This window comes from Thermobia domestica, chromosome 11 (genome assembly GCF_964235325.1).
Source record: "Thermobia domestica chromosome 11, izTheDome1.hap1.1, whole genome shotgun sequence".
NCBI classification, from domain to species: Eukaryota; Metazoa; Arthropoda; class Insecta; order Zygentoma; family Lepismatidae; genus Thermobia; species Thermobia domestica.
The window spans coordinates 75,262,701-75,282,511 of NC_137464.1; the positions used below are offsets into that span (position 1 = coordinate 75,262,701).

The 19,811-nt window shown below is 36.5% G+C and overlaps 1 protein-coding gene across 7 annotated transcripts in view; it reads left to right on the plus strand.

Annotated features, from left to right (window-relative positions):
* The window catches only part of LOC145664180 (AMP deaminase 2-like), a gene marked incomplete at its 3' end in the record, with an annotated part of 333,717 nt that overhangs the window by 235,246 nt on the left and 78,660 nt on the right, over positions 1-19,811 (plus strand). Inside the window, 1 exon segment of one of the 7 annotated variants that reach the window (XM_081730618.1) lies at positions 6,927-7,083. Coding sequence (XP_081586744.1) covers positions 7,031-7,083 — 53 coding nt within the window. 7 annotated transcript variants of the gene reach the window in all.

Sequence of the window (19,811 nt, forward strand, 5' to 3'; positions counted from 1 at the left end):
GATTTTTTTTTTTAAATTAATGTGAGGATGATTTTAATCTGCTCTGGTTCTTTTCTTTCAAGTTGTATTTTCTCTCTTCCTACAGTTAATTACCTTCTTGCGCTTAGGTTTTCTTTCCCGCATCTTAGCACCACAGAAGGTTTTACTTAAAAAAAAAAAAAAAAAAAAAAAAAAAAAAAAAAAAAAAAAAAAAAAAAAAAAAAAAAAAGCAAGAATTTTCTCGTCTCGTCTCTGAAATTTTGTAGGTCTCGTTTTGATTCTCGAAAAAAGTTTTGTCTCGTCTCATTGTGTACAAAATTTATGTTCATTTCTTTTATTTCATCTACGGTAGAAGTTATCAGAATATTCCGTGCCACAAGAAGCCTCCAAAAGGTGTGACAACAATTGTGTAATGACTTGCGTATCTCTAAACATTGATAAATACTCTTGATTGTGTTCGTATAATCACTTTATCATTTTACAGTTTGAATACTATGAATCATGTAACACTAAAGCAGTGTTTGAGATTTGAGTTGGATGAACTAATGCTGCCGATGAAACTCGTGAAATTCCAGGTCTCGAGAACGAGACGAGATGAGAAATTTCTTCTCTTGAACAACTCGAATTACATTGAACTCTTTGTTTATTATTATTATTATTATTATTATTATTATTTCAAGTATCTTTGTATATTATAAAATGGAGTTTGATTGTAGTTAATAGTTTAATAAGTTCGAATTTTTTTTATGGGATGTATTTCAGATTTAAGTATTGATATATGTGTTGGGATAAAGTATGTAAAATTCTACTTATCCGCTCAGGTAATATTATACTTGATCCCAGGATAGGGATTTGTTTCGGCAGTACCTTATTTCATAGAACAGCTGGCAGTGGTTGACTATGATGGTGATGATATGAAAGTAAAGTGACGGTCATTCCTCTTCTATTTCGGAAAGGCCATGAAAGCCCAAAGGTTGTATGTGGAAGTCATGGCTCCATGCTTTTTTGGCTTTGAGAGTAGAATGAGAAAAATTTCCCACCCCCACTTGGAGTCAAATCAGTGCGGCACAGTTAACAGGTAAACGCCTTACCACTACGTTATCTCGGGTACCATAAATACGTATCATTCCTCTCTTAGATTCAACAATATAATATAAGTGACAATGCGTTTTCTTCGTCATTTTAAATTTTCGGGTTCCCAAATACTAATGATTATTCCCCCAGGAAAATTTCAAGGAAAGTTACGGATCTGTTTATGAGACTCATACCTATTTCGTAATTTTACAATGATCGTTTACTTCTACTTTAACGTCTTCTTTTGTGAATGTTGTACCACTGAGGCTAGGGGAGACGTGGTTCTACAGTTTAACGTGGGATCCGAATCTCATGAATTCCCATCTAAAAGCGTAATCTATCTCCCATGCGAATAATAATAATAATAACAATTGATAACATTCAAATGTAGAATAGTTTATTTCGAATATGACACTATATATGTATCATTTGACACCTCAATTTGTTTATACGCGTTACTTTATCTAAACTTACAGAGTAGTTTGAATGAATTCTTACGCGTATTTAGAGATGCAAAAAAGCCGGCTTTTTTGAATCGATGGCTTTTTTCACATAAAAAGCCGGCTTTTTTTGGGAAAAAAAACGAGAATTTTGGAAATTTTGGCTTTTTTCAACTTCATGATTTTTCTATCTAAATAGCTTTCTTATAGTATATTCTATAGTTAGATAAAAATTCCATGGCCTGAATGTGATATTTCGCTCTGAAATTCACCATCAAGATGGATGGAGCACATGTTTTACGAATTAAAGCTAACATGAAGAATGTAGTATTTGAGGGTAATTTTAGAGGCTATTTAACTTTATTTTAACTTTTGAGTTATCGACATCTTTTTTCTTCTCTAGTTTGTCATCCGTGTTTCATTTCTAAGAGCTTTTAGTACTCTAGCTTCTAGCGCAAAAGTTAAACTTGCCCGTTTTTCTATTTATCCGTCAAAGCGTACGTTTTTCAATATATCCGTCAAACCGTACTTCCACATTTGTTATACTGTAGCTGTGAAGTGATTTAGCAATAATTTTCCGGACACAACCTTGAATACCAATTTATACAAATAATCAGTAGTGGATTTAGAAAAGTACTTTAGGAGGGTTTTTTCTGATTGTTTCGTTTCCTAAAAAGTCCTAATTTTATTTGGGAAGTGCTTGAAGTTTATGAGTACAGGCATAAATAATATTTCGTTTCGTTTATATGTTTAGCAATAATCTTCCGGATACAACTTTAAAAATCATTTTATACTGAGAATCAGTGGCGGATTTAGAAAAGTATTTTGGGAAGGGTTTCTTACTAATGTTTAGTTTTTTTAAACATTCGTAATTTTTATTTGACGGGAGCTTAAAGTTTATGAGTAAAGGCATAAATAATAGATATTTCGTTTGTTGCAGACATTCCGTAACTTTGGGGAACGGGCTTCAGTCCGAAAGACCGCTCCCCTAACCTTCGCAAAACCGTCACTGCTGGTAATTAGTAATAATAACGATTTAAAAACAATAAAAAAAGAAGTCGCCCAACTCACAGTACACGCACTATTTCTACATTCACAGATGGAATGAAGAAAAGCTTTGTCAGAATGGTCGAATGCTGGTTGAATCCCGGACTTCCCGATAGAAGCGCAAAAGCTAATCACTCAGTCATGTTTGTTGTGCAGTTGTATTTAGCTTAACTTAAATATATTCCGTAGTTTTTTTTTTGGGGGGGGGGGAGTTCCGTAATGATATGTTGAATCCCTCTTGTTAAAAATTCAGAAAACTTGAGGATTGGGTAAACTGTGATGGTGGTTCTATAAAACGTAACTGTAGAATTTCAAGAATATACAGAACCAAAAGCTCTAGATATGCAGCCTTTAAGTGTATCATATAAATCTAAGCATTTCTCTTATGTTTTATTTTAATTTTATTTTGTTTCAAAAAGAGGGTATGGAATATTTTGAAGTAAAAATACTACATACTATTTTGCTAGTTATTTGTGTATTCTTTAAAAAGAAGTGTTTACTTTTAGGGTTGGCTGATTTACACCAACTTTTTTTTTTTTAATAACTGGTTTAAACCACAAAAATAAAAAGAATGAAAAATGCGAATCGTGTGAACTTCATGGTAACGTTTCCAGATATCAAACCACCTGCAATAGTTTTATTTCCCTTTCACCTTTTAATCAAGGTGTCCCATGTTCAATTCTCGGTCGAACCACAATCCTTTTTTCATGCGTAACCCAAGTAGCGGTTCGGATGTCAGTTTAAGCGAAAGTCTTCTCCTTGATAACCTCGGTATTTCGTAAGGATGTTAAGCCTAAATATACGAAACAAACCAAATTGTATATTTCTACATGCCTAAATGCGTGTTGTTTTATAAAGAAGCCAATATTGCTTAAATATATTGATAGAAATTGGCAAAATTTATCGATTGCCTACGTAGCTTCCAACATTAGCTTGGATTGGACTTTCAATGATATCTACGTACCGGTACTAAATTTGTAATTTAATACCTTAGTTTTAGCGTACTGATTATGGTACGTTGACCTTTAAATTTTACATGCAAAGCAATAACAGGATTTTCCCGTTATTGTCTTACATTTCAAGTAATGACGGGATTTTCCCAATGGCTAGGGCGGGAGATTCTCAACTTAAGAAATTTACTGACCGCACTTCTTTAAGCTTATGGGAGTTCTTCCGGCATAACCCCGCTGTTGCATAATAACATCAAGGTGAAACAAACTTAGGCTATTTCTGTGAATATGTAATATAAATACATAAAGCAAAAAATCTAAGTCAAAAAAGCCTGGTTTAAACCAAAAAAAAGCCTGGTTTAAACATCCCCCCCAAAACGGGTTTTTGGCATATTCAAAAACAACCACGGTTCTTGCCAACTCTGCTTACTTTTGTATATAGGAGGTTAAAAAATTCTTATTATATACATTGGTTAATCCTGTGGAATTCATAATGTAAATATGTTGAAGAAAAATTGTTTGAAATATTTTTTCGAAATTCATAGTTTATTTTCGATGTTTTATATTATTATCAGCATCAACCACTAATTAAATGATTTTTTGTGTTATAGAGAAGCGATACAAAGTCTGTTTTATCAATTTAAAGCAGTATTTTGGAAAAAGCCCAAAATTTCCGAAGCAAAAAAGCAAAGCAGAAAAAACCGATTTTTTTTCCAAAAAAGCCGGGTTTTTTCCGAGCCCTTGCATCTCTACGCGTATTTGATAGACCTTACGGCTTTCTTTCTTTCTCTCTTTCTTTCTCTCTCTCTCTCTCTTTCTTTCTTTCTCTCTCTTTCTTTCTCTCTTTCTTTCTCTTTCTTTCTCTCTCTCTTTCTTTTATCTCTCTCTCTCTTTCTTCCTTTCTTTCTCTCTCTCTCTTTCTTTTTCTCTCTCTCTTTCTTCCTTTCTTTCTCTCTTTCTCTCTCTCTCTTTCTTCCTTTCTTTCTCTCTTTTTCTCTCTTTCTTTCTCTTTCTCTCTTTCTTTCTTTCTCTTTCTCTCTTTCTCTTTCTCTCTCTCTCTCTTTCTCTCTCTCTCTCTCTTCTCGAAAGTCAGTATGACTTCTTACGCTTATACACATCTCAATGAGATCCGTTGAGTGATAAGTATAATCTTCGGACTTTTTTTTCTATTAAAACCTAATAATATTTTAGAATTTGAGGAGAAAGTATAATTTTGAGGCATATGATCAAAACAGCGGTGATTCTTGAAAAAAGTCACATCGGTAAAAACTTGAGTATTATAATTACAAGCCGAGAGAGAAAGCTTCATACACCTTTACAGAAATTACTACATTAGGGATGTTTTCTTCTCTCAGCTTGTAACGATAATACGTATTTAAATTTATATCGATTTGACTTCCGTCATGTGGATAGAGAAAACGTGAGAGAGAGGGCAGTTCTTGCGTCAAAATTAGGAGGTTAGCGGAGAACCACTGCATGCGTGCAGAAAGTCTGAAGGAGGTAGGTCCTTGGGGTCTGGGCCCTCTCCCCAAAATCCCTAGGGATGGGAACGAGTCGAGCTAAAACTCGACTCGACTCGAAACTCGAAGCGAATTCGAGTCGAGTTCCGAGCCAAGTCACTGTTTTTTGAGGTCGAGTTTCGAGTCGAGTCGAGTTTGAGAAATGGCTCGCTCGTTTTATCTCGTTTTGAAATCATTGCCTGATTAGACTGGAAAGCGAAAGCTATGAGAAATGTAAGTAGTAATGTGGAATATTTTTAGTGTTGCTCACGAGGTGAAACACTGCTCGCATCTCGCCTCGTCTCGATTAACAAGACGACAATAGATTTTTATAACGAGACAGCCTCAAATGTCCTGAGCACTTGAGCACTAACATAAGTATATATTGTAGTTCTCACCACCAAGGCTGAGACCTGCACGGTTTGAGGCGAAGCAGAAGCCCAAGCCGTGTAGCGATGTTAACCGGCTTAGCTCGGTTCAGCTGAGCGAACAGCTGGAGCCGGCTTGGTTGAGATGAGGCACCACCGACTCGGCTCAGGTGAACCATCGTCTCGAGCCGGCTCGGTTGGGGTGAGCTATCAGCTCGGTTTGTTTCGCCTCGTGTCGGTTTGGGTGGGTGAGTGTTGGCTCGGCTCAATAGGGAATGAGCTGTGAGCCGAGCCGCTCGAGCCATTGAGAACCCTAAACCCGGACTAAGCAGTTTTGAACATGTGTGGCCGGCGCCCTCTAACATTTTTGGTTCGAGCCCGGATACTTGCTCCTCCGGAACTCAAACCACCCAGAACCTCGTGAACGATGTCCTTGCCTCCTAGACTTCACGACTACCGAGGTCACAGTCAACTAGTTTTTAGTATTCAGATACATACCACCTATCTTTCATGTTTATACACGGTGTTGTTATAATAATAATAATAATAATAATAATAATAATAATAATAATAATAATAAAAATGTTATATTAGTAGTAGTATCATTGATAATAATTATGATGTCTATGTAGGATACTTCAAGAAAGTATTTGAAACTACACACAGCATTTGGTTCGACTCGAAACTCGAGTCAAATTCGAGTCGAGTTGGATGACATTTTTCGAGCCGAGTTCTTAAGTCAGCTCAAAGATGTCTGTTTCGAGTCGAGTCTCAATGAAAACTCGCTCGAACTCGCTCGTGCCCATCCGTAAAAATCCCGATTACTGTGTAAATTTAGTCTAACTTTATGGGTGATTTGTGCAAATTTTATTACAATTTATCTTCATATTGACTGGACTATCCCCCGAAATAAATTTCTGCGAACGTGCCTATATGCATGGAAGGTCTAACTTTCAATCAAATGACCTCCAATAAGGACCGAAAACTTAATGAGGAGTTGCGAAGAAAGTAAATCCATGATTTAAAAATCTATCTGCGGGACGAGTGAGGAAAAATATGGTCATCATCTCTTTCTGAAGAAAGTCTTCTTCTCGGGAGAGATGATTATTAATGCTTATTTGAAACTTTTCCCCATCTTCTAATAAGTGTAGTAATTCATTTAAAGAGCGAACTCTAATTTTCGGCATCTTCTTTTAATGCTTATGTACCCCTAACTCACCGATATAATCATATTGGACTACAGCTCTTAGTATTTATGAACTGTATGTCTATCTGTTCTGATACAAAAACTGTCGCAAAATCCATAAAACGAAAATAAGGGTCAGATAATATAGGATCAGCTGCTAGTATCGTAAATTTCTGCTCCTCTTTTCTCAACTTGTTTTATACGTGGTCGTTTTGTATTATGTGTCCACAGAGGTGTGTATATAAATAAGAGCGTGAGAAGTGGTCACTTTAAACGCCTTTGTAAGTATGTGTATATATTGTATATATGGACTTCGAGTTGTTCAACTGCGCGTGCTCGGTGGTCCGGCGGTTCTTCTAGTAGTCCGTCTGTACGGACTGTGCGTTGTGTTCCGCATGTCGAGTGAGTGAGTACGTTTCGTGGCGCTGCTGAGAATAGAAGCGAACTTGGCGGCGTCTGATGTGTGAGTTCTGGCCATGGGACGGCCATGTTCTGGAAGGCTTGCGACTCCAAACGATGGCTGAGGGATCACAAGCGAAGGTAAGCTTACGCTCTCTCTCTTTCGCCGATCAATAGGATCCTCTCAAATTTGCGTGGAATCACCGGGGGATGTTAAGCCTGAGACGGAGAGGGTGAGATAGAGAGACGTAGATAGAGATGAACGTGACACCTGTTTCTGACAGAAGCCCGCAGACTGCGTCGCAATACAGTCATTCTGTAATGATTATCATCTGCAGCCACGTTACCATGCACGCGTTTTAATTGAAACCGTAAGAAAGAGTATCTTCCTTAAAATATATGGGATTGTATTGTGTGTTATAATTTATATTTCCCCCTGTTTTTTTAAAATTGTATTATGAAGTAAACATAAACCAAATTGTCACGTTTATTAAGGTACATTGAAATAGTATTTACATTTGACGGTCTTTTAAAACAAAGCCATATATGTAAAAGATAATAAAATATTTTTGTTGTTGTTTGTGTTTAACGTCCGAGGCCAAAGGAAGGAAGGTGGTGATTATATTGAACGAAATGAGGAAATACAGTAAATGTGAGAAACCCTGGGAAAACTCGCGCTCATGAAATTTGTCCATCACAAAGTCCACTTGACGAGTGCTGTGAATCGAACGAAAGACTTCACGGGCCAGAGATGAGCTCTTTACCACTGAGCCACCGCAACCCGCAGTGTGTAATTGTTTCTTTATTGCAATGATGATTTGTAAACAACTAATGATATGTGCTCAGGTAATATTATAAGCTTCGAGTTCATTTTTACTTGCTAAATGTCATAGCTGACTCTGTCTGCAAGTACAGTTGAACTTGAGTATTGTTCCATTGGTTAACAACAGAAAATTGATTTTTATAGTCCCGTGGTTAAAATTCCTTCTGCTCCTCCGTGGCTAAGCGGTTAGCGTACGCGCCTGTGGTGTGAGAGACCTGGATTCGATTCCCAACGGAGCTCATGTTCGGATTCCACGTTAATTAGTAGGTCTCGTCTCATATAGCCTTGCTGCTGAAAGAGAAGTTAAAGTCTAAATCAACTTAACTCAAAATTCTTTCTTTACTTCATATGATGGTAGATTATTTTCCTGTTGGAAATTCAATAACTTGGACACAAACACGAGTGAGTCCCGCGGTGTCTTAGTAATAGAGCGTTCACCTCTGATGCAGAGGGTCCTTGGTTCGATCCCAACTCGTGCCAAGTGAGCTTTGTGGTAGATAAACACGATACATAGGTTTTCTTGGGGTTCTCCCGTTTTCTCGCACCTTGTTCATTCGATCATTTCATATTATCACCGTCTCCGTTAGCCTAACCGGCAGAATCGTGGGACGTAAAAGTTAAAGATTTCTTTTCATTTTTACGAACATGAGTGATGGCATAATATCTGTTTTGCGTAAACATAAAGTAATATCACAGTCATACAAAAAGTTGCTTTCAGAAAAAATCCCTATGTTAAATACAGCAGCTTGGAGTAAAATGAAGAGAATATCTCGAATATAGTTGGTTTTTGATTATGGTCAGTTGTCGGCATCCTCATGAGGAAATGTTAAGGCTAAATATGGTTAAGAAATCTTAGGTTTACATGACGTTCAGTAAGATAAAGCTGGAAACGTGAAATTTGAACAAACTCTGTTTACACAGTATATCCTAAGGTATTAAAAGGAGATTTTTCACGTAAGTCCTAACAGTTATACAAGTTGAGAGAAGAAGAGCAGAAATTTATGATACCAGCAATTCATCCTATATTATCTGACTTATTTTCGCTTTATGGATTTTGCGACAATTCTTGTACAGAACATATAAACATTCAGTTCATAAATACTAAGAGCTGCAGTCCAATATGATTATATCGGTGAGTTAGGGGTACACAAACATTAGAAGGTGCCGAAAATGAGAGTTCGCTCTTTAAATGAATTACTACACTTATTAGAAGATGGGGAAAAGTTTCAAATAAGAATTAATAATCACCTTTTCCGAGAAGACTTTCTTCACAGAGGTGATAACTAGTTTTCTTTCGAAAGCTTTGGGGGAGCAGTCGAAATTCTATATGAGAATAAATTATTATTAATTTGTGGAAATCACACCTAAAATTAGATTAAATTTACACGAAAATAAGGGATGGAATCCGGAACCCCAGGACCCACCTCTGCGCACTTTCTCCACGTATGCTGTATGGTTCGCTGCTAACCTAATTTCGACGCAAGAAGTGCTCTCTCTAATATTGTACTTCTTTTCCTCACTTTCCCGCTATCCACATGACAGAGGTCATATCGATATATATATATATATATATATATATATATATATATATATATATATATATATATATATATATATATATATATATATATATATATATATATTTTAATGTATTATCGGTACAAGCTAAGGGGAGGAAACATGTCTAATGTACTAATTTCTGTATCCTTCGATCATTCCTAAAATTCTTGTTGCGATTCATAATCAACTCCTTACACACAAAAAACACACGCATTTATTAAAATGTAGTTCAATTAGTTGACATGCTATCGTCTACCTGAAGCTAAACTGTATTTTTTTTTCTTTCTTACTGTTGCACAAACGGTTACGAAACCCTTAGATTCCATATCCCCCTGTGCTCAAAATCGAACAAAAATTCACACAAACAGCGCCACCTATTAAACCTGTACGGAAATAAGAATTCTTATTTCGCTTTCAAATCATGATATTTCATTGGATCTGGCACTTGTACGGAACTGGGAGATATTTTGACATGTACCACCATACTCAGTCTGTCACCACAAGTAGACTAATAATTTCTAATGTACTCAAAAATAAGGATCCACTAAAATAAGGATAGGTGCGCCTCAACCACCTCAGCACATTTGTTAAATTCCAGTCCCCAAAAATGCGCCCTTCAAATTCAGTAATTACAAAAGATGTGAGATTACGGAAAGCTCCGAAATTAAGACTGTTTTGTGAGTGGGGCCACAGCCACATTCAGTGTTCATTTGTTTTACCTTCTGTGCGAACCCACAGCGTTCGTTGGCGTAGAATAGTTCTAGGTAGCTGTATGGAAAAGACCATAAACTGAGTAGTTCCCGGGTACAGTCAAATCTGGATAAGTGGGATCGCAAGGGACCGCCAACTTAATCCCACTTGGAGTTATCTCAGTTACCAAGTTTCTTACTTAGCAAATTGAAATAACCGGTGCCTCATTTAACTTATAGAGGTAATGTTGAAGGAATAGTCAACCCACTAATAGAAGTTTGTCAGTTACCCAGGTTTGACTGTATTTGATGCAGATTAAGAATAGGTGTATACATGCAAAACAATTACATATATATTTTGCCTTATCGGTAAAATCGGCTCACAAGTACCTTCAAAAATTGCATTTTATAAGCGATGTCCTCAGTGCAGGTTTTCAGAATTAGGGCATAATTATTATAGTTTTCCGGGAAAATTTCGACTCAAAACTGAATATGTGTTTCTATATTTCTTTGCCCACTAATAAAATCTTCACCATTGGCCAGGCATATTTCTAGGTAACGGTAGGAATTTTTTGCCGGTATTATAACTACTATATTTCTCAATGGCAAACACACTGCGATCTTTTATTATTATTATTATTATTATTATTATTATTATTATTATTATTATTATTATTATTATTATTATTATTATTATTACTTTTTAAAGGTTTATTTCAAGAATATCATTCTAGTAGAGTTATTTTTAGTTTAGCGTCCCTTTCAGCAGCGAGGCTATATGAGACATGGACCTACTGATTAACGTGGAATCCGAACCACATGAACACCCGACGGTGCTGGTACTCTCTTTTACCACATTTCTTGATTTGGCATGTTCTTTCCACGAAAATATCGCTACATTGAATCCAGCACTATCGTATAACCGTGCTTAAAATCATGTCCAATAAATAGATGGTCTCCTATTTGTCTTCAACATTTAAAAAATGGTCTTCGTTAATGTATGTATGAATGAATGATGAAGAAATCTGCAAAGAGTTAGGCAGTGGCACTTCTCCAAAGGATTAATCGCTGAATCAGCTTTCTTCTTAATGAGGTATACAAAGACGAAGTAGCGCGAAATCTCCATTGATTCATAGACATTACTGCTTGTAATCATTAACGCGTGCCAAATTTCATTTCTTCGGCCTCTTGCTTAGAAACGGAGCGATTTCCTGTTGGGTGGCCAATAATGAACTGAATCGAGCAAAAGAACGTAAATCCTTTTCTGAGTGTCTCGCGCTCGATATCAAGTCACATCGCGTGAACTCCTTAGTAGACCAACGCCGTGGCGTGCTTCCCAAGATACTCCATTTTCTTACTTTATCTTATTTTTGGATTTAACGTCCCACGATTTTGCACTGAGACTAAAGAGGACAATGTTGAATGAATGAATGAAATGGTGGAATAAAGAAAATAGGAGGAAGCGGGAGAACCCCATGTAAACCCACGCACACGGTGCTCGTTCGCCACTAAGCTCACTTGGCAGAAGATGATGTCTCAGTTTAGTACTCCAGCACATCATCATCATTTGCAGTTTTCATACTCCTTATGCATTTAGAGGAGAATTTAGTAACTTAAACCTTGAAATAAATAAGTAAATAGAACTTCTGTATTATCCACTTGGAAAAGTGCGTTGTTTTCTTATATAGCGTACCCCGTAGTATTCGTATGTATACTCACCAGAGTTGGCGTGGGTCAATGAAAACTTGACCCACCACCCACCGTGACCCACGACCCACTGACCCACCACCCACCGTGACCCACGACCCACCATGACCACCACACACCGTGACCCACTCTGATCCACCACCCACCGTGACCCACCACCCATGATGACCCACTCTGACCCACCACCCACCATGAACCACTTTTATCCACTTTGACCTACTTTGACTCAGCAAAATCCATCTTCATCAACTCTGAACACGATCCACGGACTCTTCTGAACTGACTAAAGAGTTTACCTTGTAATAAAACAAAACTGTGAAATTGTCACTAATCGGAGTTTGAATTTCTAGTCAATTGCTCAAACACCACTCTGCTACAATAACGGTGGATCTGACATTTACGATATAAAATGGTAAAGTGTTGGTCAGTGAGGAAATTGAAACAGTTCGAGGTGGGGGGAAATTAGTGTGTGCCTAAAATATACTCGTACTAAGAGAGTATTCTTGCAAGTGTTAATTTCTGAACGCATTCCAAAAGAAACTTCTATTCGCAGGAAAATACCCCTGTACAATATGGAAAAGGTTATGGTTTCTCAGTTTACAGTATTTTTCTCACAAAAGACTTGAAAAATCAGTTGTTCATAGTGCATAAAGGTGCTCGGGTACCCTATGTGAGAGCATTTCCATAAATCATGCTCATAATTGTAATTTGTGTAATCACTAAAACACCACGTTAAATTTAAGTTACAAATATGCATAATTGCAATTATTATGAATATTTATTCAAAGTAGTTTACCTAAAGCAAAGAAGAAACTTACTAAAAATTAGGTACAAAGTTGAATAACACAAATAAGCCATTAGTAATACAAGTATACATTTTCCCTAACTCGTAATTTTCCACTTTAAAACAAATCTGAAATCGGATTTATTTCCTGTTGGTAACTTTTTGGCGGTAAATCGTCCGCAGCGGAATGATGTCCATTCTTCAGCCAAGAAATAACTAGCTCGTGTTCTTTGAGCTTGTCTAGCGGTGGGCCATTAACATTGATGAACAACAAGTTAGACAATGTTTGAGCACTTAGTCTATTTCTAATATCAGTCATCTGTAAATTCATAAGGGGAAATCCTCTTTCGCACTCTGTCGTGGAAATTGATAATACTTCTACCCGATTTCTGCAACTTCTCATCGACAATCTACTTGTTAGACTTAAGTCTGATAACGAATTTCTTGGTCAGGTTTGAAATACTCAGCAAGAAGTATCATCTCTCTCTCTATCACCATACAACATCTTTTCCATATCGATCATGTCAGTTGGTAATGTCGACCCATGTAGAAAAGAAACTTCATCTACCACGCCTTTGATAGGGAATCTTGTGAATAAATTATTAATTAAAGCCTGATAAACTGATGATTTCTTATTTGTCTATAAATTTAATTTTTGTAATTACACATGAAGGTTTGATACCATTACCAAGTTCCCTCCCCCGTCTAGAAAGCGAAAGGGAACGAGGTTCCTGGAAAGTGTTCAGAGGTGAATGGGAATTTCCCTCCTGCTTCAACTTCAATTACCACACTGCTGTTTGCCATGTGTCAAATTATGATGAATTTCAATTAAATTATCATAGTATAATTATTTCCTTGTTGAATTATCAATAGTTTTCAGTGGAAAAAAGGATGAAATTTTAAAGTTCCAAATCAAAGTAAGTAGACCAACGTAAAGGGAAAAAGAGTGTAAAATTTTCCATAAATTATGCGTACAATCCAAACTTCAAAATTTCCGTGTAATTAAGCTTACAGTACAAATTTTATGCCTATTTTTCTCACAACTTTATGGGTTGATTGGCCTGTGCTGTAAGCGCTCCATATAATAATCTTCAGCAATTATTATAGCAGAAAGCAATGGATATATGAAGCCAAGCACTGTATTTTTTGTTTCTGATTTTTTTCTTAAATAACATCGATCGTTTTCGATCATTTTTACAAACCAACTCACTACCAATTTTCCATATATAGAAAGTGCCCTCCCCCCCCCCCACATAAAGGAGAATTTTTAAAAATGCTAGGACACATTCTGTTTATTTTCAATAAAGAGTTAATACACTGAATTTCAGCTCTGTAAGTTTAACGGCTTGCGAGATACTCATTTTTTTGGCAAAAATTCGGATCTTCACTACCTCCTTAGGATATTATGCATTATAATAAAAGCAATATAACATCCCAATTTGGATTAAGGCCTAACTATATACCAAAAGTAATTTCATTTGACTTTGCAATTTGACCGTGATGATCAGGCACACACAGTTATTTTCAATTTTTATATAATAATTTATATATTACAGTGATTCAAAAATGTATTTTTCCAGTAGTTAGCTCTAAAAACTCACAGGTCTCGAAAGCCAAGTTGTAGTGCAAGTCCTATTGCTATTATTACTATTAAAAATATCAATATCCAAAAGTGCCTGAAGTTCTTTTTTCACTTGGTTAGATATACTCACCTCAGGTAAGTAGACAGAAACAAGTGGAAAAGGAAGGGAAATGAAGGTGTTGAAAGTAAAACGGAGACAAATTTAAAGTCTTCAGAAGATACTGTCTGCAATGCAGTGAGCAAAGAGGGTTGGTAGATCATACTGAGTCGGTGGGTCGCAGTGGGTCACGGTGGGTGGTGGGTCACAGTGGGTCACATTGTGTTGACCCACGACCCACTGACCCACTCAGAAAACTTGACCCACCGACCCACTGACCCACTCCATCTCTGGTACTCACCCATATTCATGAAGAAATTAAATGCCGACTAAAAACTGGGAATTCGTGTTATTATTCAGTTCAAAATCTCTTGTTGTCGCGAATTCTGTCGAAGCTTAAAATGTATAGAACGATAATCATGGGTGTTGTTCTGTATGATTGCTTACTCTGAGGGAATTGAGAACAAGATCTTGAGACGAATATTCGAACCCAAGAGGAACGGGAATGAGGAATGGCGGAAACTTCATAACGAGAAACTACGTAATTTATACGGTTTACCAAACATTATTAGGCTCATTAAGTCTAGGAGGCTCAGGTGGGAAGGTCATGTAGCTAGAATGGAAGAAAGTAGAAACGCTTTCAAAGTCTTAACTGGAAGACCTATTGGAAAACGATCATTAGGAAGACCTAGGCGCAGATGGGAGGACAATATTAAGATGGATCTCGCAGAGATTGGAATACAAAGTAGAAACTGGATCCAATTAGCTAAGGATAGAAGTCAGTGGAGAGCTTTTGTGAACGTGGCATTGAACCTCCGGCTTCCATAGGCCATAGAGTGAGTGAGTGAGTTAGTTATACTACTCAGCAACTTCAGATAAGATGACAGCAACTACTTTAAGCTCTTTGAATTTCAGTACCGCTGTATGTTAATAGTTTGTTTCAATGCAGTTTTTCTTTAACTTAGAGGTCATCAAAGTTAATTTTGTGCCATTTTATTGTTTTTAATTAACAATAAAATAAGCAATGGTAATATTTGGGTAACTTGGACCACTAGTTTTACCAGTGTTTGTTAAAATTTAAAATATCATTAAGTAAGGCCTGAAGTCCCACTAAAGTAAAATGACCATTTCACCAACAAGTATTTAAACTAAAGCTTCCAAATTTCTGACTTTTTGTTTTTGTCAGAAGTGAGAAAAGAATAGTATTTCGTAATTATTTTAAGCAAATTAAATTCACTTTTGTATTATTATTATTATTATTATTATTATTATTATTATTATTATTATTATTATTATTATTATTATTATTAAATTTTCTTATTCTTTGAAAACAAGGATGGAAAAATCTTTGCTTTTCTTCGAAAATTGTATTATTTTAATATGTAATTTTACGTATTTAAATTTTATTATATATACACTGACCAATCGTAAAGGAACACCGAAAATTCAGGTTTATTTTATCAATTCTAGTAGAGTAATTTCTTCAAAATTTGTCAGTAATCTTACAGATATAACATGCGACAATTTGGAGTTAATTGAAATTAAGACAAAAGAATTCGAAATTCCACAACGTTGCGACAATTTGGAGTTAATTTAAATTAAGACAAAAGAATTCGAAATTCTACAACGTTGCGACAATTTGGAGTTAATTGAAATTAAGACAAAAGAATTCGAAATTGTACAACGTTAGCATCTTTAATCTTCAATATGGCTAGATACCTTCTAGGAAATTCACTAGAATTTATAAAATCAATCTGAATTTTCGGTGTTTGTTTAGTATTAGGCACTGTATTCGGAGTGGGCGGAATTGAAACTCTGTTGAAAATCGTTTATAATGTTTTTAATGCTTCAGCAATTTGCATGTACCAAAAAGTATTTTGTTCCTTATAATAGAATTGTTATGCATCTTGCCTTTATTTATATTAATCATGTTGTAAATATTGGTCACACAATACTACCGTTTGATTTTGACATCTAAAGATATCCCCCAATTAAAATTTTAAACAATCTCTCAATATTAGTATCAAAATCTACTCGTTTGTATCTGTAATTAATGATTACACTACAAAACATGACATGTAAAATGATATAAATGTTTAGTTTCTTTTATCCAAACTGTGTTAAATGTTTAGCTTCTAAACTCTAAATTCAGACATTCTATCTAAGTACAACCAAAAATTCAATATTTTGAATATTTTAGTTTCATAATTTTTATCGACGTTTCAAATATTTAGTTCCTAGTTTCTAGAATGATAATACTATTTCGTTTTTAATTGCTACAATTTTATAAATTTCTAGGTACTAACCATTGCTTTCTAATGCTGGTATTTTCTAATTATTTTCCTTTTGGTTTCTAAAATTTGCCAAATACATGGTTTAAACTTGGATCTAGTTCATAGAATTATTATGCATTGTTAAAATTCCACTAAGCACTAGCATTATCCACCAGCTTTCGTAAACGGTTGGGGATCATTACGACAGATTTATGGCATGCAGATATCCTAGCGATGCTTTTGGAAGAACTTGGCGAATTCGTTCCTCCAGTTCATCAAGATCTTTGGTTTTGTGCGATAAACTTCCTCTTTCGTCAACCCCCGGAGGAAGAAGTCGCAGGGGTTATGTCAAGACTCCTTACTGGCCATTCAAGGGGAACCACAACGCCCCAAACAGCGTCATGGAAAAGGGTGTCGAGCAACGGACGGACAGGACATGCGGAATGAGGCGGAGCTCCGTCTTGCATAAAGATTAGGTCGTTGTAATTACCTTACGAGGATACAATACCCTGAAGATAATCTTCAAGCATAGGAAGACACTGTTGTACATTGTCCCAAGTGACGTATAGAGTCACAACTTCTCTGGATGTCATGCCACACTACACTGACACGTTTGGGCGATATTGGCTTTTTCCTACAACTATCGTCGGATACCTTGCTACCCAGTGATAATAATTGTTTCGGCAAACATTCTTCTAACATGAAACACGGCTTATTCTGTCCACAGGATTTTACCAAAAACGGACCAGTTTTCATACTAAGCAAGCATCATCTCCCCGTACTCCAACCGATTATTACAGTCTTCCGGCGATAATTCCTGGTAGTAATGTGGTTTCATTGACAAAATTCAACTTTTTTTCAGAATAGTTCGGATTGTGTGTCGGCTTGAACCACTTCCGTGAGGTGCTTGTCTTTGTGATTTCTGAGCACTTCGAATGAACATTTCCTCAACCATTTGCACTTTTTTCCTCCGTCCTGGATGTTGGAGGCCGACCACGTCTCCTAACACTTGCTACAGAATCTGTGTCCATTAGTTTCAAATGGCAATTCCTTATGCTCTTCGCATCTACCGAGGCATGAGATCCTTTCTATTCCACCACCATCTCTGTATTCATACCACGGACTGCCATACTTCGTACCGATATTCTAGCTGACCCGCTCACGCAAGGTTAAGCGTTGTAGCTGATACGAGCTGAGACATTAATGAGATATCATGTAATAAATTCTATCAATTTAAGGAACAAATGTTCTTTGTTTCATGATAATTGATTACATTTTTGAAATATATACAGTGGCGTATTTACGATTTTGTTTCGGGAGGGGCTTTGCTAACTTTCGGGGGGGGGGGTTGCCTGAAAATGTGAAAAAGCTGCAAGATATTTCATATACTTTACTATAGTAAGTAAGATTTCGGGGGGGCTTAAGCCCGGAAGCCCCCCCTTAAATACACCACTGTATATATATATATATATATATATATATATATATATATATATATATATATATATATATATATATATATATATATAATATGAACAATTTTCAAAAGAAAATTAATTCCCGGCCACCAAGTATATGAGGTTATTAAATAATAAAACAACTGGAGTTGGAAATAAGGCAGATGCCTGGGTAGGCAATGATCACCCGGTTGTTGGTGGTGACGTTACGGAAAGCTCCGTACTACTGAGCTAATATACATGGTGATAACGTAAAATTGACGACCGCTTTGAATGTTGGAGCCCAGTTACAACCAAAGTAAAATGCCGTAAGAGAGGTGCCAAGTATGTTGGGTGTGTCGTAAGGGACAATGTCCAAGGTGACTATGTCCTACGAAATTCACGGCAAAACCACATCGGCGAAGAGGAACAGTGATTTAAAAAAAAAAAAAAAAAAAAAAAAAAAAAAACAGTGTCAGATTCCGCTGATCATTAAAACTCAGATTAGTCGTACGACTGTGTTGCAAGTTATGGAGTAACTGAAGCATCATCTTAAGCAAGGTAAGGGATCATAACACTTTAGCAAAACGCGATTGGTGCTGCGAATGTGTATATGGACCACTGATGATTAAAAACGTATGATATGTTCGGGTGAATAATCGTACACTTTATTTTAAATCACGAGCAATGTTTTTGTGTGTGGCAGACATCCAAAGAAACGTATGATCCATAGTGCCTCTGCCCAAATGTGAAACATGGCGGCGGCTCTATGATCTTGTTGACCACAATATCCTGGTTTCCAGTGGATCCTGTGCTGACTCTTACCGGTCGCGTCAGTGCCCATGATTATACCACAGTTTTAGGGGACCATATAGATCCTAAGCTCACACCACTAGAAGATTTTCGGGCTGACTTTTATTTCTTCGTGGCTTGTATACCCAAGTTAATTTTAGTTTTGCCTAGAAGGCTGTAAGCCGAGACCGGTGGTGTGGTATTATAACCCAGCGCTCTCGGAAGCTAAACCATGTGAAGAAGAACGGCGTATATCATGAGGATTGTTGATCTTGCATGATGATTTCTGCATCCGCCAGCTGCACCGAATTCAAGCACAGATGTAATTCAGAGCCCACTTCAGTTCTAGTAAGTTCAGTCATTCATATCCTCGGTGTTATAAACGGACAGAAAGCACAAAAACTCATTTTTTACAAGATTGCACGCAATGGTTATTGGGGTTAGGAATTGCAAATGCGCACTTTTAGAGCAAAAGCGAGCTCTCCGAAAATACCCGACATGTTAAATGTTGCTCCCAGTTGGGAAGGAATAGGGATAATTTTCCCATGTTGGTCCTTTATTCCCTTAATCAGCCAGCTACTTTTTAAGATTGCATTTCAACTTTCGCGATTATAGTGGATTGAATGTGTTATTTGTTGTGCGAGAATTTTCACAAGATCAAGCAATTTATGCTTTTTCTTGTTCTAAATGACGCAGGTAAAATTAAAAAAAGGAAGAAATAGAAGAGTGGGCTATCTACTTCAGTAAGCAACAATTAAATTATTTTGGCAAAGAAAGTCTTAAGGTTAGTTTTTAGAAGAACCTTATACATATTACAAGTTCGACAGAGTTGCCATTTCGAGTGAATAAGTTTTTCTTGTTTGCCTATGGTACTTGTCCGTAAAAATCCTAATTCTGTTAATAACAACATTCTGCACTTGGTAAAAGGAGAGAGAAAAAAGAATAACTGAAATGGCGTTCTCAACTCTTTCGATAACCATGAAACATTAATGTCTTAATTTTTAAAACAACCCGACCCGAGAAGTGAGTTTATCGATGTTAACGTGCGCCTGTCTGTTTCCCCTTCTCCATTTCCCGGTGACTGTTTCCGTGTGGAAATTAAACTGGCTCTTACTGGGTCATAGAA